This window comes from Oncorhynchus masou, chromosome 8 (assembly GCF_036934945.1).
Source record: "Oncorhynchus masou masou isolate Uvic2021 chromosome 8, UVic_Omas_1.1, whole genome shotgun sequence".
Taxonomy (NCBI): domain Eukaryota; kingdom Metazoa; phylum Chordata; class Actinopteri; order Salmoniformes; family Salmonidae; genus Oncorhynchus; species Oncorhynchus masou.
The window spans coordinates 10,775,702-10,801,201 of record NC_088219.1 but is presented as its reverse complement, the minus strand read 5'-3'; the positions used below and the strand labels follow the sequence as shown (position 1 = coordinate 10,801,201).

General features: G+C 44.5%; 1 protein-coding gene across 2 annotated transcripts in view; it reads left to right on the top strand.

Annotated features, from left to right (window-relative positions):
- Window positions 1-25,107, top strand: part of LOC135544063 (coronin-6-like) — a 44,388-nt gene extending 19,281 nt beyond the window's left edge. The window contains exons 4-11 of one of the 2 annotated variants that reach the window (XM_064971430.1): window positions 8,906-9,035; window positions 9,115-9,293; window positions 12,097-12,216; window positions 12,372-12,476; window positions 12,765-12,910; window positions 18,017-18,074; window positions 18,797-19,027; window positions 24,072-25,107. In XM_064971430.1, the coding sequence (XP_064827502.1) occupies window positions 8,906-9,035; window positions 9,115-9,293; window positions 12,097-12,216; window positions 12,372-12,476; window positions 12,765-12,910; window positions 18,017-18,074; window positions 18,797-19,027; window positions 24,072-24,194 (1,092 nt within the window). In that variant the 3' untranslated portion in view covers window positions 24,195-25,107. Of the gene's footprint in view, window positions 1-8,905; window positions 9,036-9,114; window positions 9,294-12,096; window positions 12,217-12,371; window positions 12,477-12,764; window positions 12,911-18,016; window positions 18,075-18,796; window positions 19,028-19,174; window positions 19,488-24,071 lie in introns of those variants that run through there. The other variant, XM_064971429.1, reaches the window with a different exon arrangement.
- The last annotated feature ends 393 nt before the right edge of the window (window positions 25,108-25,500 follow it).

The following is a 25,500-nucleotide window of genomic DNA, read 5'->3' as shown; positions in this document are numbered from 1 at the left end:
ACAATATTATATGTCCCCCTGTAGCTTTAACATTGTATTGTGTCCCTGTGTAGGTGAAACAATATTATGTGTCCCCCTGTATGTATAACATTGTATTGTGTCCCTGTGCAGGTGTAACATTAATGTGTCCCCCTGTAGGTGTAACATTATTATGTGTCCCCCTGTAGGTGTAACATTGTATTGTGTCCCTGTGTAGGCGTAACATTATTATGTGTCCCTGTGTAGGTGTAACATTATTATGTGTCCCCCTGTATGTATAACATTGTATTGTGTCCCTGTGTAGGTGTAACATTGTATTGTGTCCCTGTGTAGGTGTAACATTGTATTGTGTCCCTGTGTAGGTGTAACATTGTATTGTGTCCCCCTGTATGTATAACATTGTATTGTGTCCCTGTGTAGGTGTAACATTATTATGTGTCCCCCTGTATGTATAACATTGTATTGTGTCCCTGTGTAGGTGTAACATTATTATGTGTCCCCCTGTATGTATAACATTGTATTGTGTCACCATGTAGGTGTAACATTATTATGTGTCCCCCTGTATGTATAACATTGTATTGTGTCACCATGTAGGTGTAACATTATTATGTGTCCCCCAGTAGGTGTAACATTGTATTGTGTCCCCCTGTAGGTGAAACATTATTATGTGTCCCCCTGTATGTATAACATTGTATTGTGTCCTTGTGTAGCTGTAACATTGTATTGTGTAACCATGTAGGTGTAACATTATCATGTGTCCCCCTGTAGGTGTAACATTATATTGTGTCCCTGTGTAGGTGTAACATTATTATGTGTCCCCCTGTATGTATAACATTGTATTGTGTCCCTGTGTAGGTGTAACATTATTATGTGTCCCCCTGTAGCTGTAACATTGTATTGTGTCCCTGTGTAGGCGTAACGTTGTATTGTGTCCCTGTGTAGCTGTAACATTATTATGTGTCCCCTGTATGTATAACATTGTATTGTGTCCTTGTGTAGCTGTAACATTGTATTGTGTCCCCCTGTATGTATAACATTGTATTGTGTCCCTGTGTAGGTGTAACATTATTACGTGTCCTCCTGTATGTATAACATTGTATTGTGTCACCATGTAAGTGTAACATTATTATGTGTCCCCCTGTATGTATAACATTGTATTGTGTCCCTGTGCAGGTGTAACATTATTATGTGTCCCCCTGTAGGTGTAACATTATATTGTGTCCCTGTGTAGGTGTAACATTATTATGTGTCCCCCTGTATGTATAACATTGTATTGTGTCCCTGTGTAGGTGTAACATTATTATGTGTCCCCCTGTAGCTGTAACATTGTATTGTGTCCCCCTGTAGCTGTATTATTGTATTGTACCACCATGTAGGTGTAACATTATTATGTGTCCCCCTGTATGTATAACATTGTATTGTGTCCCTGTGCAGGTGTAACATTATTATGTGTCCCCCTGTATGTATAACATTGTATTGTGTCCTTGTGTAGCTGTAACATTGTATTGTGTCACCATGTAGGCGTAACATTGTATTGTGTCCCCTGTAGGTGAAACAATATTATATGTCCCCCTGTAGCTTTAACATTGTATTGTGTCCCTGTGTAGGTGTAACATTATTATTTGTCCCCCTGTATGTATAACATTGTATTGTGTCCCTGTGTAGGTGAAACAATATTATGTGTCCCCCTGTATGTATAACATTGTATTGTGTCCCTGTGCAGGTGTAACATTAATGTGTCCCCCTGTAGGTGTAACATTATTATGTGTCCCCCTGTAGGCGTAACATTGTATTGTGTCCCTGTGTAGGCGTAACATTATTATGTGTCCCTGTGTAGGTGTAACATTATTATGTGTCCCCCTGTATGTATAACATTGTATTGTGTCCCTGTGTAGGTGTAACATTGTATTGTGTCCCTGTGTAGGTGTAACATTGTATTGTGTCCCTGTGTAGGTGTAACATTGTATTGTGTCCCCCTGTATGTATAACATTGTATTGTGTCACCATGTAAGTGTAACATTATTATGTGTCGCCCTGTAGGTGTAACATTATATTGTGTCCCTGTGTAGGTGTAACATTATTATGTGTCCCCCTGTATGTATAACATTGTATTGTGTCCCTGTGTAGGTGTAACATTATTATGTGTCCCCCTGTAGCTGTAACATTGTATTGTGTCCCTGTGTAGGTGTAACATTGTATTGTGTCCCTGTGTAGGTGTAACATTATTATGTGTCCCCCTGTATGTATAACATTGTATTGTGTCCCTGTGTAGCTGTAACATTATTACGTGTCCCCCTGTATGTATAACATTGTATTGTGTCCCTGTGTAGGTGTAACATTATTACGTGTCCCCCTGTATGTATAACATTGTATTGTGTCACCATGTAAGTGTAACATTATTATGTGTCCCCCTGTATGTATAACATTGTATTGTGTCACCATGTAGGTGTAACATTATTATGTGTCCCCCTGTATGTATAACATTGTATTGTGTCCCTGTGCAGGTGTAACATTATTATGTGTCCCCCTGTAGCTGTAACATTGTATTGTGTCCCTGTGTAGGTGTAACATTATTATGTGTCCCCCTGTAGGTGTAACATTATATTGTGTCCCTGTGTAGGTGTAACATTATTATGTGTCCCCCTGTATGTATAACATTGTATTGTGTCCCTGTGTAGGTGTAACATTATTATGTGTCCCCCTGTAGCTGTAACATTGTATTGTGTCCCCCTGTAGCTGTAACATTGTATTGTGTCCCTGTGTAGGTGTAACATTGTATTGTGTCACCATGTAGGTGTAACATTATTATGTGTCCCCCTGTATGTATAACATTGTATTGTGTCACCATGTAGGTGTAACATTATTATGTGTCCCCCTGTATGTATAACATTGTATTGTGTCACCATGTAGGTGTAACATTATTATGTGTCCCCCTGTATGTATAACATTGTATTGTGTCACCATGTAGGTGTAACATTATTATGTGTCCCCCTGTAGGTGTAACATTGTATTGTGTCCCCCTGTAGGTGTAACATTATTATGTGTCCCCCTGTAAGTGTAACATTGTATTGTGTCCCCCTGTAGCTGTAACATTGTATTGTGTCCCTGTGTAGGTGTAACATTATTATGTGTCCCCCTGTAGGTGTAACATTGTATTGTGTCACCATGTAGGTGTAACATTATTATGTGTCCCCCTGTAGCTTTAACATTGTATTGTGTCCCTGTGTAGGTGTAACATTATTATGTGTCCCCCTGTATGTATAACATTGTATTGTGTCCCTGTGTAGCTGTAACATTATTATGTGTCCCCTGTATGTATAACATTGTATTGTGTCCTTGTGTAGGTGTAACATTGTATTGTGTCACCATGTAGGTGTAACATTATTATGTGTCCCCCTGTATGTATAACATTGTATTGTGTCACCATGTAGGTGTAACATTATTATGTGTCCCCCTGTATGTATAACATTGTATTGTGTCACCATGTAGGTGTAACATTATTATGTGTCCCCCTGTATGTATAACATTGTATTGTGTCACCATGTAGGTGTAACATTATTATGTGTCCCCCTGTAGGTGTAACATTGTATTGTGTCCCCCTGTAGGTGTAACATTATTATGTGTCCCCCTGTAAGTGTAACATTGTATTGTGTCCCCCTGTAGCTGTAACATTGTATTGTGTCCCTGTGTAGGTGTAACATTATTATGTGTCCCCCTGTAGGTGTAACATTGTATTGTGTCACCATGTAGGTGTAACATTATTATGTGTCCCCCTGTAGCTTTAACATTGTATTGTGTCCCTGTGTAGGTGTAACATTATTATGTGTCCCCCTGTATGTATAACATTGTATTGTGTCCCTGTGTAGCTGTAACATTATTATGTGTCCCCTGTATGTATAACATTGTATTGTGTCCTTGTGTAGGTGTAACATTGTATTGTGTCACCATGTAGGTGTAACATTATTACGTGTCCCCCTGTATGTATAACATTGTATTGTGTCACCATGTAGGTGTAACATTATTATGTGTCCCCCTGTATGTATAACATTGTATTGTGTCCCTGTGCAGGTGTAACATTATTATGTGTCCCCCTGTAGCTGTAACATTATTATGTGTTCTCCTGTAGCTTTAACATTGTATTGTGTCACCATGTAGGTGTAACATTATTATGTGTCCCCCTGTATGTATAACATTGTATTGTGTCCCTGTGTAGCTGTAACATTATTATGTGTCACCATGTAGGTGTAACATTGTATTGTGTCACCATGTAGGTGTAACATTGTATTGTGTCCCCCTGTAGGTGTAACATTGTATTGTGTCCCCCTGTAGGTGTAACATTATTATGTATCCCCCTGTAAGTGTAACATTGTATGGTGTCCCTGTGTAGCTGTAACATTGTATTGTGTCACCGTGTAGGTGTAACATTATTATGTGTCCCCCTGTAGCTTTAACATTGTATTGTGTCCCTGTGTAGGTGTAACATTATTATGTGTCCCCCTGTAGCTGTAACATTGTATTGTGTCCCTGTGTAGGTGTAACATTATTATGTGTCCCCCTGTAGCTGTAACATTGTATTGTGTCCCTGTGTAGGCGTAACATTTTTATGTGTCCCCCTGTATGTATAACATTGTATTGTGTCCCTGTGTAGGTGTAACATTATTATGTGTCCCCCTGTATGTATAACATTGTATTGTGTCCCTGAGTAGCTGTAACAATAGAATGGGTGTCTCCATTCAAGTTAATGATGGCATAATGGGTGGACTGGCGGCCATGTTTGGGTGTACCCATAGGAGCATAGCAGGAAGTAAAAGCTACAGTTGGTTGAAGATCTAGAGAATGATAGAGGCCTCTAGTGGCCAGAAGACCGTTATAGCATGGGCAGTGCCATTGAGGACTTCCACCATGGCATATATCATCATATTATATTATTAAAGTAGTCAACTGGGATGGGATTCCTATGGGTTATAGCCTAAATGGCACGGCCCATGCTGTCACAGACACTATTATGGCACAGATATAACAATGAGTCCTCTATCTATCTCTATGGTTGAAGATGACTAAGGTGAAGACGAGACCTCTCATCCAATGGGTTTTGAGAGGGAGGTGAGAAAGGAGGAGAGAAGACGTGAGGAAAATTCAATTGAGATTCTCCCCTTTGTTACCTTCAGCCGAGAGTAAAAGCAGGAAGTCAATCTTGGGCGGCAGCGTAGCCTAGCGGTTAGAGCGGTGGGCTAGTAACCGGAAAGGTTGCAAGTTCGAATCCCCAAGCTGTCGTTCTACCCCTGAACAAGGCACTTAACCCACTGTTCCTAGGCCGTCATTGAAAATAAAAATGAGTTTTTAACTGACTTAGTTAAATAAAGGTTTAAAAGAAAAATCTGTGCTGAAATTTGTTGAATGAACTCAACTGACATTACAAAAAATACATTGCATGAACCGCATCATTTAAAGGAATATTCTACATTACCATGGAAATTATTGTGTCACAAAACCAAGCAGCCATTTGCAAATGTTCCCGTGATACTGTATATAATGACGAGATGATCTCAATGAGAGACGTTGTCCCAAATAGCGGAGAGGCAGGTGATCTGCTTTTCGCTACATTCCCGCGTGGACAAATTTTGACTCTTCGCTCCGCCTCTTCCTCACTGCCATGAGTCAACTCATACATAAATATAGATATGGCATATCTCCATGAGTCTACCAGTCAAATTGCCAGGCTTAGAGGATCCAAGACCGTTCTAGTTATTCTATTTCTATGCGTGTAACGTTGTTATGTGTCATCCTTTAGGCGTGTAACGTCGTTATGTGTCATCCTTTAGGCGTGTAACGTTGTTATGTGTCATGCTTTAGGCGTGTAACGTCGTTATGTGTCATCCTTTAGGCGTGTAACGCTGTTATGTGTCATCCTTTAGGCGTGTAACATCGTTATGTGTCATCCTTTAGGCGTGTAACGTCGTTATGTGTCATCCTTTAGGCGTGTAACGTCGTTATGTGTCATCCTTTAGGCGTGTAACGTCGTTATGTGTCATCCTTTAGGCGTGTAACGTCGTTATGTGTCATCCTTTAGGCGTGTAACGTCGTTATGTGTCATCCTTTAGGCGTGTAACATCGTTATGTGTCATCCTTTAGGTGTGTAACGTCGTTATGTGTCATCCTTTAGGCGTGTAACGTCGTTATGTGTCATCCTTTAGGCGTGTAACGTCGTTATGTGTCATCCTTTAGGCGTGTAACGTTGTTATGTGTCATCCTTTAGGCGTGTAACGTCGTTATGTGTCATCCTTTAGGCGTGTAACGTCGTTATGTGTCATCCTTTAGGCGTGTAACGTTGTTATGTGTCATCCTTTAGGCGTGTAACGTCGTTATGTGTCATCCTTTAGGCGTGTAACGTTGTTATGTGTCATCCTTTAGGCGTGTAACGTCGTTATGTGTCATCCTTTAGGCGTGTAACGCTGTTATGTGTCATCCTTTAGGCGTGTAACGTTGTTATGTGTCATCCTTTAGGCGTGTAACGTTGTTATGTGTCATCCTTTAGGCGTGTAACGTTGTTATGTGTCATCCTTTAGGCGTGTAACGTTGTATTTTTGGGAGAAGTTCGTATATTCACTCCGATTTCAGAGAACTCTCATCAAACTGTGCCTGGAGCGCAGAATAACTGATGAATTTACAAACGCTCAACACCCGTTGAATACGGCCGGTGCCAGTAAATGTCGGCAAACAAAATAATAATTCAATTGTTGCCAGCAGCACAGTTACAGTCACCAACACTGAAAAACATGATAACAGCCTAACCAGCTCTGCTAGGATGAGTAAAATGGTCAGAGTGAGGTGTTTTCTCTTATTTGTGTCTGGAAATAGCTAGCCAACGTTAGCCAGTTAGCTTGGGTGCTTGACTGTCGTGCTCGGATCAACGCTACTCCTCGGCCAGAGCGTCCAGCGTGCGCTCTGAATGCTCCGAGAGCAAATGCTCTGAATTTGCAAACACCCAGAGGTCACTCTGAGCGCGCTCCAGATTGAATTTATGAACGCCCCGAGCGCTCCAGATTGAATTTACGAACGCCCCGAGCGCTCCAGATTGAATTTACGAACGCCCCGCGCGCTCCAGATTGAATTTACGAACGCCCCGCGCGCTCCAGATTGAATTTACGAACGCCCCGCGCGCTCCAGATTGAATTTACGAACACACCCATTGTGTCCTCCTGTAGGTGTAACATTGTTCTTATTCTTATTCATGGGTTGCACGTTTCATCACAATATTTTTTGTAACATTCGTTTTAGGACTGATGCCCGAATGAGCATTCTATTCAATGCATTGTCATTTGGCACTGATGAATATTTCATCAGAAATGAATTACTGTGGCTTGGAATAACATTTCTAAAGGAGACAGATAATTATAGGAAAACCTTTTGCCATTGTAATGTTGTCAGATTGACTTTAGATGCAGTACAACGTTAGCTGGCTAGCTATGATTGAGGAGAGACCAATCGGATGTTCGTGCTCCCTGCAAGGCTTACATTAGCCAGCTATTTCTTTTTTAAATTTCTTTAAAAAATAAAAAAAACTTCCACCCCCCAATTTCGTGGTATCCAATTGTTTAGTAGCTACTATCTTGTCTCATCGCTACAACTCCCGTACGGGCTCGGGAGAGGCAAAGGTCGAAAGCCATGCGTCCTCCGATACACAACCCAACCATGCCGCACTGCTTCTTAACACAGCGCGCATCCAACCCGGAAGCCATCCGCACCAATGTGTCGGAGGAAACACCGTGCACCTGGCAGCCTTGGTTAGCGCGCACTGTGCCCGGCCCGCCACAGGAGTCGCTGGTGCGCGATGAGACAAGGAGTCTCTGGTGGCGCCCTTAACCACTGCGCCACCCGGGAGGCCTAGCCAGCTATTTCTGACAAACATTGCCAGCTAATGACAACATTGCCATCTGTCTGAAGTAAATTTGACGGCATGATAATGAGGGCAAAGTTATTTCCAACTAAATATTTGCCTACTTTAGCAATGTTATTGTATTTCCAGGCAAAACAGTCATTAGCCTCCGTTAGCCTCCGTTAGCCTGTGTTAGCCTCTGTTAGCCTCCGTTAGCCTCCGTTAGCCTCCGTTAGCCTGTGTTAGCCTCTGTTAGCCTCCGTTAGCCTCCGTTAGCCTCCGTTAGCCTGTGTTAGCCTCCGTTAGCCTCCGTTAGCCTCCGTTAGCCTGTGTTAGCCTCCGTTAGCCTCTGTTAGCCTCCGTTAGCCTCCGTTAGCCTCCGTTAGCCTCCGTTAGCCTGTGTTAGCCTCCGTTAGCCTCTGTTAGCCTCCGTTAGCCTCCGTTAGCCTCCGTTAGCCTGTGTTAGCCTGTGTTAGCCTCTGTTCAAAATGACCGGGCTTATCCTGACTTTTGGTCACTACACGGCTTGAGAAAGTTCACAACATGACGTGACCAAGTGTTGGAGGTGCGACCTATAGATGTAATGTTGCTTTTCCCCCTCTAGGTGGAACATTATTTTGTGTCCTTCTATAGATGTAACGTCTTTTTGTGTTCCCCTGTAGTTGATAAAGTTATATTGCGTTCCCCTGTAGTTGATAAAGTTATATTGTGTTCCCCTGTAGTTGATAAAGTAATATTGTGTTCCCCTGTAGTTGATAGTTATATTGCGTTCCCCTGTAGTTGATAAAGTTATATTGCGTTCCCCTGTAGTTGATAAAGTTATATTGCGTTCCCCTGTAGTTGATAAAGTTATATTGCGTTCCCCTGTAGTTGATAAAGTTATATTGCGTTCCCCTGTAGTTGATAAAGTTATATTGCGTTCCCCTGTAGTTGATAAAGTTATATTGCGTTCCCCTGTAGTTGATAAAGTTAAATTGTGTTCCCCTGTAGTTGATAAAGTTAAATTGTGTTCCCCTGTAGTTGATAAAGTTATATTGTGTTCCCCTGCAGGTGTGGCAGATCCCTGACCAGATGGGGACCCGGCCCATATCAGAGCCCATCGTGGTCCTGGAGGGACACTCCAAACGCGTCGGCATTGTCACCTGGCACCCCACCGCACGCAACATACTACTCACTGCAGGTACACACAGACACACACACACACAATCATGCACTCACTCACACACTTTCTCACCCTACTCCTCCCTCCCTACCCCCAGGCAGTGATAACCTGATAATAATCTGGAACGTGGGAACTGGCGAGGCGCTCATCTCCATGGACGACCACCCAGACCTCATCTACAACGTCAGCTGGAACCGTAACGGCAGCCTGTTCTGCACCACCTGTAAAGACCGACGCCTCCGTGTATGTGACCCCCGCAAGAGAGAGGTGGTCGCGGTGAGTTGGTGAATGGGGGAGCTGGGAGGGGAAGAAATTAAGATGACAAAATAAAAGAGAGGTGGTCTCAGAGAGGTCAAAGGTCACAGTTTCCCAGACCTAGTCTCTGTACTCAAAGTGAATGATTCTTATTTACAATGACGACAAGACAAAAGGACCCCGGGGGACATTAACAAAACAAAAGACAATGGAAGACACAATGGACCACACAGACAGAAGACACTGGCAACAGCAAACGATCAGTGGAATTGTGTGTGTGTGTGTGTGTGTGTGTGTGTGTGTGTGTGTGTGTGTGTGTGTGTGTGTGTGTGTGTGTGTGTGTGTGTGTGTGTGTGTGTGTGTGTGTGTGTGTGTGTGTAAGTAAAGAAATAAAACAACAGTAAAAAGACATTTGAAAAAAGAGTTGTTAAAGTGACTATGCATATATGATGAACAGAGAGTAGTAGAAGCGTAAAAAGAGGGGTTGGCGGGTGGTGGGACACAATGCAGATAGCCCGGTTAGCCAATGTGCGGGAGCACTGGTTGGTCGGGCCAATTTAGGTAGTATGTACATGATTGTATAGTATATACTCTATACTGTATATACAAAAATATGTGGACACCCCTTGAAATTAGTGGATTCGGCTATTTCAGCCACACCTGTTGCTGACAGGTATATAAAATTGAGCACACAGCCTTGCAATCTCCATAGACAAACATTCTCAGTAGTATGGCCTTACCGAAGAGCTCAGTGACTTTCAACGTGTCACCGCGTCATAGGATACCACCTTTACAAGTCAGTTCGTCAATTTGTTTTCCTGCTGTAGGATGCCTCGGTCAACTGTAAGTGTTGTTATTGTGAAGTGGAAATGTCTAGGAGCAACAACGGCTCAGCCGCAAAGTGGTAGGCCACACAAGCTCACAGAACGGGACCGCCGAGTGCTGAAGCGTGTAGCTCGTAAAAATCGTCTGTCCTCAGTTGCAACACTCACTGCCGAGTTCCAAACTGCCTCTGGTAGCAACGTCAGTTAATGCTACAGCATACATTCTAGACGATTCTGTGCTTCCAACTTTGTGGCAACAGTTTGGGGAAGGCTCTTTCTTGTTTCAGCATGACAATGCCCCGAGGCACAAAGCCAGGTCCATACAGAAAAGGTTTGTCGAGATCAGTGTGGAAAAACTTGACTGGCCTGCAGAAAGCCCTGACCTCAACCCCATCGAACACCTTTGGGATGAATTGGAATGCCAACCTTGAGGCAGGCCTAATCACCCAACATCAGTGCCCGACAACACTAATGCTCTTGTGGCTGAATGGAAGAAAGTTCCCGCTGCAATGTTCCAATATCTAGTGGAACGCCTTCCCAGAAGAGTGGAGGCTTTTATAGCAGCAAAGGGGGGGGACCAACTTCATATTAATGCCTATGATTTTGGAATGAGATGTTTGATGAACAGGTGTCCACATACTTATTACTGCATTGTTGGAGCTAGGAACACAAGCATTTAGTGTAAACACCATTTGCCTCATGCAACACGACACATCTCCTTCGCTTGGAGTTTATCAGCTGTTGGTTGTGGCCTTTAAAATGTTGTCCCACTCCTCTTCTGTCGTACACGTCGATCCAGAGCATCCCAAACATGCTCATTGGGTGACATGTCTGGTGAGTATGCAGGCCATGGAATAACTGGGACGTTTTCAGCTTCCAGGAATTTCGTACAGACCCTTGTGACATGGGGCTGTGCATTATCATGCTGAATGAGGTGATGGCGGCGGATGAAAGGTAAAACAATGGGCCTCAGGATCTCGTCACGGTATCTCTGTGCATTCAAATTGCCATCGATAAAATGCAATTGTGTTCATTGTCCATAGCTTATGACTGCCTGCCCATACCATAACACCACTGCCACCGTGGGGCCCTCTGTTCACAACGTTGACATCAGCAAACTTCCCGCCCACACAATGCCATACACGCTACGCTGTCTACCATCTGCCCGGTACAATTGAAACGGGTTAATCCATGAAGACCACACTTCTCCAGCGTGACAGTAGACATCGAGGGTGAGCATTTGCCCACTGAAGCCGGTTACGACGCCAAACTGCAGTCAGGTCAAGACCCCGGTGAGGACGACGAGCATGCAAAAAAACTTCCCTGAGATGATCTCTGACAGTTTGTGCAGAACTTTTTCAGTTGTGCAAAGCCACGCTTTCATTAGCTGTCCGGGTGGCTGGTGTCGGTTGAAGAAGCCAGATGTGGAGGTCCTGAGCTGGCATGTTCGCACGTGGTCTGCAATGTGAGGCCGGTTGGACGTACTGCCAAATGATCTAAAACGACGTTGGAGGCGGCTTATGGTAAAGAAACAAACATTCAATTCTCTGGCAACAGTTCTGGTGGACATTCCTGCATTCAGCATGCCAATTGCACACTTCCTCAAAACTTGAGACATCTGTGGCATTGTGTTGTGTGACATAACTGCACATTTTAAAGTGGCCTTTTTATTGTCCCCAGTACAAGGTGCACCTGTGTAATGATCATGCTTTTTAATCAGCCTCTAGATATGCCACAAGTGTCAGGTGGATGGATTATCTTGGCAAAGAAGAAATGCGCACTAACAGGGATGTAAACACATTTAAGCACAAAAATTGAGATAAATAACACTTTACATGTTGCGTTTATATTTTTGTTCAGTGTAGATATTTAGTCCAAATCGTGCAGGCCTCAATGGGACTGCTTGTGCTTTCACAGAAGCCATGATGAGCCCTCTTTCCACCTTGATGGGTGCTCTGTACTCTGTTAGTGATGTCTGTCTTGTCCGTTCGGTCCAATAGGAGAGGATGGCTCCACACGACGGGATCCGACCGATGAGGGCCATCTTTACCAGAGACGGAAACCTGTTCACTACCGGCTTCACCAGGATGAGTCAGAGAGAGCTGGGCTTGTGGGACCCGGTAACACACACAGACAAATACAGAGAGCACACACAAATACACACACACGACACATATGGACACACATGCATTCACCCTGACAGTGAACATCTGCCCAATGAATTCCTCTCGTACCTCTTCTCTCATCTTGTCCTTCTTTGCTCTGTTCCTACCAGACAAGTTTTGAGGAGCCTATTGCACTGCTGGAGTTGGACACAAGTAACGGTGTGTTGTTACCTTACTACGACCCAGACACCAACATGGTTTACCTCTGTGGAAAGGTATAAAACACACACACACACACACACACACACACACACACACACACACACACACACACACACACACACACACACACACACACACACACACACATACACAGAGTAAAACAGTATTATCCATTACCTTGATACTACTACTTGAAATCCTCCCCTCCCCTCTTCTTTCCCACCCTTCCCCTCCTCTCCCTCCCTCTTATTTCCTCCTCTCCCCTCCCTTCTTCTCCCCTCTCCTTTCCTCCTATGACCTCCCCTCCCCTCTCTTCTACTCACTCCTCCCCTCCTATCTAGGGGGACAGTAGTATCCGGTACTTTGAGATAACAGAGGAGCCTCCCTATGTCCACTACCTCAGTACCTTCAGCAGCAAGGAGCCTCAGAGGGGGATGGGCTTCATGCCTAAAAGAGGGGTGGACGTCAGCAAGTGTGAGATCGCCAGGTAGGAAACTGCGCACAGACACACACGCACAGGCACACACGCACACACACTCCCAATCAGGGATGGCCATTACACACAGGTACAGTGCCTTGCGAAAGTATTCGGCCCCCTTGAACTTTGCGACCTTTTGCCACATTTCAGGCTTCAAACATAAAGATGTAAAACTGTATTTTTTTGTGAAGAATCAACAACAAGTGGGACATAATCATGAAGTGGAACGACATTTATTGGATATTTAAAACTTTTTTAACAATCAAAAACTGAAAAATTGGGCGTGCAAAATTATTCAGCCCCTTTACTTTCAGTGCAGCAAACTCTCTCCAGAAGTTCAGTGAGGATCTCTGAATGATCCAATGTTGACCTAAATGACTAATGATGATAAATACAATCCACCTGTGTGTAATCAAGTCTCCGTATAAATGCACCTGCACTGTGATAGTCTCAGAGGTCCGTTAAAAGCGCAGAGAGCATCATGAAGAACAAGGAACACACCAGGCAGGTCCGAGATACTGTTGTGAAGAAGTTTAAAGCCGGATTTGGATACAAAAAGATTTCCCAAGCTTCAAACATCCCAAGGAGCACTGTGCAAGCGATAATATTGAAATGGAAGGAGTATCAGACCACTGCAAATCTACCAAGACCTGGCCGTCCCTCTAAACTTTCAGCTCATACAAGGAGAAGACTGATCAGAGATGCAGCCAAGAGGCCCATGATCACTCTGGATGAACTGCAGAGATCTACAGCTGAGGTGGGAGACTCTGTCCATAGGACAACAATCAGTCGTATATTGCACAAATCTGGCCTTTATGGAAGAGTGGCAAGAAGAAAGCCATTTCTTAAAGATATCCATCAAAAGTGTCGTTTAAAGTTTGCCACAAGCCACCTGGGAGACACACCAAACATGTGGAAGAAGGTGCTCTGGTCAGATGAAACCAAAATTGAACTTTTTGGCAACAATGCAAAACGTTGTGTTTGGCGTAAAAGCAACACAGCTCATCACCCTGAACACACCATCTCCACTGTCAAACATGGTGGTGGCAGCATCATGGTTTGGGCCTGCTTTTCTTCAGCAGGGACAGGGAAGATGGTTAAAATTGATGGGAAGATGGATGGAGCCAAATACAGGACCATTCTGGAAGAAAACCTGATGGAGTCTGCAAAAGACCTGAGACTGGGACGGAGGTTTGTCTTCCAACAAGACAATGATCCAAAACATAAAGCAAAATCTACAATGGAATGGTTCAAAAATAAACATATCCAGGTGTTAGAATGGCCAAGTCAAAGTCCAGACCTGAATCCAATCGAGAATCTGTGGAAAGAACTGAAAACTGCTGTTCACAAATGCTCTCCATCCAACCTCACTGAGCTCGAGCTGTTTTGCAAGGAGGAATGGGAAAAATTTTCAGTCTCTCGATGTGCAAAACTGATTGAGACATACCCCAAGCGACTTACAGCTGTAATTGCAGCAAAAGGTGGCGCTACAAAGTATTAACTTAAGGGGGCTGAATAATTTTGCACGCCCAATTTTTCAGTTTTTGATTTGTTAAAAAAGTTTGAAATATGTCGTTCCACTTCATGATTGTGTCCCACTTGTTGTTGATTCTTCACAAAAAATACAGTTTTATATCTTTATGTTTGAAGCCTAAAATGTGGCAATAGGTCGCAAAATTCAAGGGGGGCGAATACTTTCGCAAGGCACTGTATATGCAATGCAATTTCGATAACTTTTGGAAACAAAGCAAGTTTTATAAGGAAGATGGGATCTACCCAAATCATTTGGGTTCCTGGATCCTTTCACAGCACTATAAGGCTGAGTTGAGACAATGACTTATCAATGACCCAAGCCCAGTTTAGATAATCCCTACCATTGTGTTGCTGAGTTGTCATAATTCTTCAGCAAATGTATATTATCACAGGGGCGTTGGTAGACACAATGTAAGTAACCTAATTTATTTCCTTCTAACTGCCCTGAACGCCTCTGCTGGTCCTACAGCTATTGTATGCAGTAATCATGTGCCTATGAACCAGAGTTATACTGTTAGCACTGAGGCGGTGTGCCCAGGTAGGAAGTCCACTGTGTGCAGCTCACCCTGCACTAACAGAAATAACATGAGAATATCTACTTCTGATAAGCTTCCCAGCAAAGCAATGAAAACAATCAAGCATCCCAGAAGAAAAGTACTCAAAATAGCCCACGTTAACATATGTAGCTTAATTAAGAAGCAAGGTTCATGAAATCAATCATTTGCTAGATGACATTCATATTCTATCTCGGACACTCACTTAGACAATACCTTTGATGATACAGTGGTAGCAATACACGGTTATAACATCTACAGAAAAGACAGAAATGCCAAAAGTGGAGGTATTACTGTTTATATTCAGAACCACATTCCTGTAAAGCTTAGAGACGATCTCATGTTAAATACGGTTGAAGTAATATGGCTACAGGTTCATCTGTCTCACCTAAAGCTCATTCGTGTGGGAAGCTGTTATAGACCAGGAAGTGCTAACAGTCAGTATCTGGATAATGTGTGAAATGCTTGATAATGTATGTGATATCAACAGAGAGGTATATTTTCCTGGGTGATTTAAATATGGACTGGCTGCCCACTCAAGAAAAAAGCTTCAAACTGTAACCAGTGCCTGCAACCCTGTTCAGTCAACCTACCAGGGTAGTTACAAACAGCACAGGAATGAAATCATCAACATGTATTGATCACATCTTTTCTAATGCTACAGAAATGAGCTTGCAAGATGTATCCAGATCCATCGGACGTAGTGATCACAATATAATAGCCATATCTAAGAGAACCAAAGTTCCAAAGGCTGGGCCTAATATAGTGTATAAGAGGATTTATGTAAGAAGTTTTGTAGTGAACACTATGTTGTTGATGTAAAGAATATTTGTTGGTCTGTGGTGTGTAATGAGGAGCCAACAGACGCTGCACTTGATACATTTATGACATTTCTTATTCGAGTTATTAATAAGCATGCACCTGTAACCGATGTGAAACGGCTAGCTTAGTTAGCGGTGTTCGCGCTAAATAGCGTTTCAGTCGGTGACGTCACTTGCTCTGAGACCTCGAAGTAGTTGTTCCCCTTGCTCTGCAAAGGCCGCGGCTTTTGTGGAGCGATGGGTAACGATGCTTCATGGGTGTCAGTTGTTGATGTGTGCAGAGGGTCCCTGGTTCGCGCCCGGGTATGGGCGAGGGGACGGCCCAAAGTTATACTGTTACACACCCATTGGGGCGGCAGCGTAGCCTCGTGCTAAGGGCATTGGACTAGTAACCGAAAGATTGCAATAACGAATATCCGAGCTGACAAGGTAAAAATCTGTCGTTCTGCCCCTGAACAAGGCAGTTAACCCACTGTTCCTAGGCCCTCATTGAAAATAATAATTTGTTCTTAACTGACTTGCCTAGGTGAATAAAATAATAATAAAATAAAACAATTACTGTAAAAACAGCTAAATCCCAGTGGATTGATGAGGAATTGAAAAATGGTATGTTTGAGAGGGATGAGGTAAAGGAATGTTAAATACATCTGGCTGCGCAAACGTATTGAGAAATGATGTGACTAAACTGAATAAAAAGAAGAAGAAACTACACTATGAAACAAAAATAAATGACAAAGAATAATAGTAAAAAGCTTTGGAGCTTCAATGAAAAGTCAGACTCAGGTCCATCCTTCATTAAATAAGATGGCTCATTCCTCACAAAACACACTGATATTGCCAACTACTTTAATGATTTTTTTCATTGTCAAGATTAGCAAATTTAGGCATGAAATGCCAGCAACAAACGCTGACACTACACATCCAAGTATATCTGACCAAATTATGAAAGACAAGCATTGTAATTTTTAATTCTGTAAAGTGAGTGTGGAAGAGGTGAGCATGTTTTGTTGTATATCAACAATGACAAGCCACCGAGGTCTGACAACTTGGATGGAAAATGACTGAGGATAATAGTGGAAGATATTGCCACATCTTCAATCTAAGCCTACAATAAAGTATGTTCCCTCAGGCCTGGAGGAAAGCTAAAGTCAATCTGCTACTACTGTTCAGTAGTGTGGTCAGGTGCCACAAAAAGTGGACTTAGGAAAATTGCAATTGGTTCAGAACAGGGCAGCACGGCTCAGAACAGGGCAGCACGGCTGGCCCTTGGATGTACACAGAGAGCTAACATTAGTAATATGCATGTCAATCTGTCCTGGCTCAAAGTGGAGGAGAGATTGACTTCATCACTACTTGTATTTGTGAGTGGTATTGACGTGTTGAATGCACCGAGCTGTCTGTTTGAACTACTGGTGCACAGCTCAGACACCCATGACTACCCCACAAGACATGCCATCAGAGGTCTCTTTACAGTCCCCAAGTCCAGAACAGACTATGGGAGGCGAACCGTACTACATAGAGCCACAATTACATGGAACTATTCTACATCAAGTAACTGATGCAAGCAGTAAGAATGTGATTTTAACCCTTGTGTGGTCTTAACATTCTGTATACTCCCCTTGTGTAGTCTTAACATTCTGTATACTCCCCTTGTCCTAAGCGTCAAAAATTTACCCACCTTCACTAAACCCCTAAAAAAAACAACCTGTCATTCATCACAAACTTAGTGAATATCTGTGTTTTCCCTCTTCACGATGCAGACAGACTGCATTTAATCAGTGGACACTACTCATTTATATTACAACACACCTGTCATAATAGTTTTCTTTACTAAAGTAGAGGTTTATTGTTATTATTGCTAAATGTACTGCATAGGTGTAAACATACATTCTTTTGCAAGAGATCGCCTAAGAACACTTGTATCGCCTAAGAAAGTAGCAGAAATGTGCAGAAAGTAGTTTTGAATGCATTTTATTGAAAGGGAAACAATAACAGTCTTTTTTTTGGCAAAATAGTGATATATTCTCATATACTGTAATTAATTGTATAACTGCCTTAATTTTGCTGGACCCCAGGAAGAGTAGCTGCTGCCTTGGCAAGAACGAATGGAGATCCATAATAAATACAAAAATGCGTAGGCTTAGCTGAGCAGGGTAATGTGAGAGTGTTTGTTGTGGCTGTTCTCTGACTCCAACCCTGTTCTCCAGGTTATATAAGCTTCATGACAAGAAGTGTGAGCCCATCGCCATGACAGTACCTAGAAAGGTAAGCCTCTATCTCTTTCTCTCTCCTCATCTCCCTCTCTCCCCTCCCTATATTTACAGCTTGTTAAAACTTTCCCTCCCTCTCTTCCCCCTCTCCTCCGCATCACTATCTCTCTCTCCCCTTCCTACCCCTACCCTCCCTCTCTCTCCCCCTCCACCCTCTCCTCCTCCCTCCATCCTTACCTTCCCTCTCCTCCTCCCTCCATCCTTACCTTCCCTCTCTCTCCCCCTCCATCCTTACCTTCCCGCTCTCTCCCTCTCCATCCTTACCTTCCCTCTCTCTCCCCCTCCACCCTCTTCCTCCTCCCTCTCTCTCCCCCTCCATCCTTACCTTCCCTCTCTCTCCCCCTCCACCCTCTTCCTCCTCCCTCTCTCTCCCCCTCCATCCTTACCTTCCCTCTCTCTCCCCCTCCACCCTCTCCCTCCTCCCTTTCTCTCCCCCCTCCATCCTTACCTTCCCTCTCTCTCCCCCTCCCCCCTCTCCTCCTCCCTCTCTCTCCCCCCTCCATCCTTACCTTCCCTCTCTCTCCCCCTCCACCCTCTCCTCCCTCCATCCTTACCTTCCCTCTCTCTCCCCCTCCCCCTCTCCTCCTCCCTCTCTCTCCCCCTCCATCCTTACCTTCCCTCTCTCTCCCCCTCCACCCTCTCCCTCCTCCCTTTCTCTCCCCCCTCCATCCTTACCTTCCCTCTCTCTCCCCCTCCACCCTCTCCTCCTCCCTCCAGTCAGACCTGTTTCAGGATGACCTGTATCCAGACACGGCGGGTTCAGACCCGGCTCTGGAGCCAGAGGAGTGGCTGGAGGGGCGAGACGAGGACCCCACCCTCCAGTCCTTGAGAGATGGCTACGTTCCCCCTAAGAGCCGCGAGCTCAAAGTGGCCAAGAAGAACGTTCTGGACTCCAGACCCACCACCAGACGCAGCATGTCCTCCTGCGACGGCTCAGCCAACCTGCCTGTGAGTCACACTCTGTCTGTCTGTCTGAACCTAACCACCAACCTGCCTGTGAGTCACTATGTATATAATCATCCCTTTATCAACCCTCATTCTCCAATGTCTCCTCTCCCTCTCTCTCTAATTTCTCCTCTCTCTCGCTCTCATTAGGCCTCATTCTGATCTTTAGAATTTCTGACTACTGTTATTTTCCTGTTGTTTTCCTGTAGCTGCCTGTTGCTTTGCTGTTGTTTTCCCATAGATGCCTGTTGTTTTTCTCCTTTAGCTGCATGTTGTTTTCCTATAGTTGCATGTTGTTTTCCTGTTGTTTTCCTATAGCTGAATGTTGTTTTCCTGTTGTTTTCCTGTAGCTACATGTTGTTTTCCTGTAGCTGCATGTTGTTTTCCTGTAGCTGCATGTTGATTTACTGTAGCTGCATGTTGTTTTCCTGTTGTTTTCCTGTAGTTGCATGTTGTTTTCCTTTGTTTTCCTATAGATGCATGTTGTTTTCCTGTAGCTCCATGTTGTTTTCCTGTAGCTGCATGTTGTTTTCCTATAGTTGCATGTTGTTTTCCTGTTGTTTTCCTATAGCTGCATGTTGTTTTCCTGTTGTTTTCCTATAGCTGCATGTTGTTTTCCTGTAGCTGCATGTTGTTTTCCTGTAGCTTCATGTTGTTTTCCTCTACCTGCCTGTTGTTTTCCTCTACCTGCCTGTTGTTTTCCTGTACCTGCCTGTTGTTTTCCTGTAGCTGCCTGTTGTTTTCCTGTAGCTGCCTGTTGTTTTCACCTACCTGCCTGTTGTTTTCCTCTACCTACCTGCCTGTTGTTTTCCTCTACCTGCCTGTTGTTTTCCTCTACCTGCCTGTTGTTTTCCTCTACCTGCCTGTTGTTTTCCTGTAGCTGCCTGTTGTTTTCCTCTACCTGCCTGTTGTTTTCATGTAGTTGCCTGTTGTTTTCCTCTACCTGCCTGTTGTTTTCCTCTACCTGCCTGTTGTTTTCATCTACCTGCCTGTTGTTTTCCTCTACCTGCCTGTTGCTTTCCTCTACCTGCCTGTTGTTTTCCTCTACCTGCCTGTTGCTTTCCTCTACCTGCCTGTTGTTTTCCTGTAGCTGCCTGTTGTTTTCCTGTAGCTGCCTGTTGTTTTCCTGTAGCTGCCTGTTGTTTTCCTGTAGCTGCCTGTTGTTTTCCTCTACCTACCTGCCTGTTGTTTTCCTCTACCTGCCTGTTGTTTTCCTCTACCTGCCTGTTGTTTTCCTCTACCTGCCTGTTGTTTTCCTCTACCTGCCTGTTGTTTTCCTCTACCTGCCTGTTGTTTTCCTGTAGCTGCCTGTTGTTTTCCTGTAGCTGACTGTTGTTTTCCTGTACCTACCTGTTGTTTTCCTGTACCTACCTGTTGTTTTCATCTACCTACCTGTTGTTTTCCTGTAGCTGCCTGTTGTTTTCCTCTACCTGCCTGTTGTTTTCCTCTACCTGCCTGTTGTTTTCCTGTACCTGCCTGTTGTTTTCCTGTAGCTGCCTGTTGTTTTCCTGTAGCTGCCTGTTGTTTTCATCTACCTGCCTGTTTTCCTCTACCTACCTGCCTGTTGTTTTCCTCTACCTACCTGCCTGTTGTTTTCCTCTACCTGCCTGTTGTTTTCCTCTACCTGCCTGTTGTTTTCCTGTAGCTGCCTGTTGTTTTCCTCTACCTGCCTGTTGTTTTCCTGTACCTACCTGTTGTTTTCCTGTAGCTGCCTGTTGTTTTCCTGTAGCTGACTGTTGTTTTCCTGTACCTACCTGTTGTTTTCCTGTAGCTTCATGTTGTTTTCCTCTACCTGCCTGTTGTTTTCCTCTACCTGCCTGTTGTTTTCCTCTACCTGCCTGTTGTTTTCCTCTACCTGCCTGTTGTTTTCCTCTACCTGCCTGTTGTTTTCCTGTACCTACCTGTTGTTTTCCTGTAGCTGCCTGTTGTTTTCCTGTAGCTGACTGTTGTTTTCCTGTACCTACCTGTTGTTTTCCTGTAGCTTCATGTTGTTTTCCTCTACCTGCCTGTTGTTTTCCTCTACCTGCCTGTTGTTTTCCTGTAGCTGCCTGTTGTTTTCCTGTAGCTGCCTGTTGTTTTCCTGTAGCTGACTGTTGTTTTCCTGTACCTACCTGTTGTTTTCCTGTACCTACCTGTTGTTTTCCTGTACCTACCTGTTGTTTTCCTGTAGCTGCCTGTTGTTTTCCTCTACCTCCCTGTTGTTTTTCTCTACCTGCCTGTTGTTTTCCTGTAGCTGCCTGTTTTCCTCTACCTGCCTGTTGTTTTCCTCTACCTGCCTGTTGTTTTCCTCTACCTGCCTGTTGTTTTCCTGTAGCTGCCTGTTGTTTTCCTCTACCTGCCTGCTGTTTTCCTCTACCTGCCTGCTGTTTTCCTCTACCTGCCTGTTGTTTTCATCTACCTGCCTGTTGTTTTCCTGTAGCTGCCTGTTGTTTTCCTCTACCTGCCTGCTGTTTTCCTCTACCTGCCTGCTGTTTTCCTCTACCTGCCTGTTGTTTTCCTCTACCTGCCTGTTGTTTTCCTGTAGCTGCCTGCTGTTTTCATCTACCTGCCTGTTGTTTTCCTCTACCTGCCTGCTGTTTTCCTCTACCTGCCTGTTGTTTTCATCTACCTGCCTGTTGTTTTCCTGTAGCTGCCTGTTGTTTTCCTCTACCTGCCTGCTGTTTTCCTCTACCTGCCTGCTGTTTTCCTCTACCTGCCTGTTGTTTTCCTCTACCTGCCTGTTGTTTTCCTGTAGCTGCCTGCTGTTTTCATCTACCTGCCTGTTGTTTTCCTGTACCTGCCTGTTGTTTTCCTCTACCTGCCTGTTGTTTTCCTCTACCTGCCTGTTGTTTTCCTCTACCTGCCTGTTGTTTTCCTCTACCTGCCTGTTGTTTTCCTCTACCTGCCTGTTGTTTTCCTCTACCTACCTGTTGTTTTCCTCTACCTGCCTGTTGTTTTCCTCTACCTGCCTGTTGTTTTCCTCTACCTGCCTGTTGTTTTCCTCTACCTGCCTGTTGTTTTCCTCTACCTGCCTGTTGTTTTCCTCTACCTGCCTGTTGTTTTCCTGTAGCTGCCTGTTGTTTTCCTCTACCTGCCTGTTGTTTTCCTCTACCTGCCTGTTGTTTTCCTCTACCTGCCTGTTGTTTTCCTCTACCTGCCTGTTGTTTTCCTCTACCTGCCTGTTGTTTTCCTCTACCTGCCTGTTGTTTTCCTCTACCTGCCTGTTGTTTTCCTCTACCTGCCTGTTGTTTTCCTCTACCTGCCTGTTGTTTTCCTCTACCTACCTGTTGTTTTCCTCTACCTACCTGCCTGTTGTTTTCCTCTACCGGCCTGTTGTTTTCCTCTACCTGCCTGTTGTTTTCCTCTACCTGCCTGTTGTTTTCCTCTACCTGCCTGTTGTTTTCCTGTAGCTGCCTGTTGTTTTCCTGTAGCTGCCTGTTTTCATCTACCTGCCTGTTGTTTTCCTGTAGCTGCCTGTTGTTTTCCTCTACCTGCCTGTTGTTTTCATCTACCTGCCTGTTGTTTTCCTGTAGCTGCCTGTTGTTTTCCTCTACCTGCCTGTTGTTTTCCTCTACCTGCCTGTTGTTTTCCTGTAGCTGCCTGTTGTTTTCCTGTAGCTGCCTGTTGTTTTCATCTACCTGTCTGTTGTTTTCCTGTAGCTGCCTGTTGTTTTCCTCTACCTGCCTGTAGTTTTCCTCTACCTGCCTGTTGTTTTCCTGTAGCTGCCTGTTGTTTTCCTCTACCTGCCTGTTGTTTTCCTCTACCTGCCTGTTGTTTTCCTCTACCTGCCTGTTGTTTTCCTCTACCTGCCTGTTGTTTTCCTCTACCTGCCTGTTGTTTTCCTCTACCTGCCTGTTGTTTTCCTGTAGCTGCCTGTTGTTTTCCTCTACCTGCCTGTTGTTTTCCTCTACCTGCCTGTTGTTTTCCTGTAGCTGCCTGTTGTTTTCCTCTACCTGCCTGTTGTTTTCCTCTACCTGCCTGTTGTTTTCCTCTACCTGCCTGTTGTTTTCCTGTAGCTGCCTGTTGTTTTCCTCTACCTACCTGTTGTTTTCCTGTACCTGCCTGTTGCTTTCCTCTACCTGCCTGTTGTTTTCCTCTACCTGCCTGTTGTTTTCCTCTACCTGCCTGTTGTTTTCCTGTAGCTGCCTGTTGTTTTCATCTACCTGCCTGTTGTTTTCCTGTAGCTGCCTGTTGTTTTCCTGTAGCTGCCTGTTGTTTTCCTGTAGCTGCCTGTTGTTTTCCTCTACCTGCCTGTTGTTTTCCTCTACCTGCCTGTTGTTTTCCTCTACCTGCCTGTTGTTTTCCTCTACCTGCCTGTTGTTTTCCAGTTTTTTTCCTGTAGCTGCCTGTTCCTGACCTATCTTTCCTCTTTTTCCTTGTTTCTTCCTTCCTTTCCATCTCCTACCCTTTTCTCCCCTTCCTTCTTTCCCTTCCTACCTTCCTCTTTCCCCACTCTGCCCCTCCCTTACCCCTCCCTCCTTCCCTACCCCTCCCTCCTTCCCTACCCCTCCCTCCTTCCCTTACCCCTCCCTCCTTCCCTACCCCTCCCTCCTTCCTTACCCCTCCCTCCTTCCCTTACCCCTCCCTCCTTCCCTACCCCTCCCTCCTTCCCTTACCCCTCCCTCCTTCCCCACCCCTCCCTCCTTCCTTACCCCTTCCTCCTTCCCTTACCCCTCCCTCCTTCCCTTTCCCCTCCCTCCTTCCCTACCCCTCCCTCCTTCCCTTACCCCTCCCTCCTTCCCCACCCCCTCCCTCCTTCCCCACCCCTCCCTCCTTCCTTACCCTTCCCTCCTTCCCTTACCCCTCCCTCATTCCCCTACCCCTCCCTCATTCCCTTACCCCTCCCTCCTTCCCTACCCCTCCCTCCTTCCCTACCTCCTCCCCTACCCCTCCCTCCTTCCCTACCTCTCCCTCCTCCCCTACTCCTCCCCTACCCCTCCCTCCTTCCCTACCTCTCCCTCCTCCCCCCTACCCCTCCCTCCTTCCCTACCTCTCCCTCCTTCCCTACCCCTCCCTCCTCCCCTACCCCTCCCTCCTCCCCTACCCCTCCCTCCTCCCCTCTCTCCAGCCTCAGTTGTTAGAGCGGTTGTTGGAAGAAGTTCAGAATCTCAAGGCAACAGTTCTGTCTCAGGAGAAGAGAATCTGTGACCTTGAGAATAAACTCTCCAAGTACACCAACGGCACAGCCTAACACACACACACACACACACACACATACACATACACCACGACAACACTCTGTAACAGCCCACACACACAATTCCACTATCCACATACATCGCCACACCCCTACACAATAGCCTTACTGCCTTACATACACAGCCAGGCCAACATTCAATCTAAGCTGTTAGCAACAAGCACACTGCACTTGACTTTTAAAGGTAATTTACGATTAAGGTGAAATCCACGGGTATATACCATGAATGTGATCTCCGTGAACAACTGTGAAATTGTCTTTTGAAAGGTGCATTGTCGTTTGTGTAGTTCGCAGCTCTGCAACCTGCCTTTGAATAAATTCCACGCTAGCAACCCCAATAACTCCTAACTTCAAACACATATAACCCCCACCCCCCTACACACACACACACACACACACACACACACACACACACACACACACACACACACACACACACACACACACACACACTCACATGCACTCACAGACACACACACAACCCCCTCCCCCCAAACAAATGCTCAGTACCTAGAGAGAGTGTCAGTTAAAAAATGATGTTTGAGTCGGGTTGTGAGAGAGTGAATTGTTAGTAGGATTTCTGGAAAACTTTGACATTTTGTGAAAGTTACTGGAATTTTGAAAACCTAGTTGAGAGTACAAACAGTATCATAGGCTACACACACGCACTGTCCCCATCCCTCCATCCATCACCGACCAACACTCAGTAATAACCATCTCTGGATCTCAGTCAACCTTCTCAAAATGTAAATAGTGCGATAAAGCGAAAAAGTGTGGGGGGGGGGGTTTTAAAAATACCCACATTTGTGAAAAAAAATCTAATCTAAGAAGACTTTAGTGTGTTCTGTAAAGGATTATAGATGAGACACATGATGACATCAATTAAAACAATCTTTTTTTTTAACGGGTTGGACTCAACTTTTCCTTTTCTTGTGCCATGGAGCTGCTTTTATTTTCTATGTAATGTTTTCTTGGTGTTTTACAAATGTTCCATCCTGAGAATAAATCACTCTTTTCCCTGTGCAACCTGTTATTTCCCACCAAAACCGTAAGTGTAATTCTAAAGCATACAAAGCATATAAATATCTCTGGATTTGATTTCAACTGATCAGAATTAACATTCAAGCCCGATGCTACCTGAGCCAAATGAGCCCTACATTAGACATTTTATGAGCCCTACATTAAAGCCAAAAAAAAAAAAAAAATGATTGTGCCATTATGCAATACATACAGTATCATAGGTTACGACACCAAAGAAAAACATACAATTATTCTCTCTTGGGTAAATAAATGAAACAAG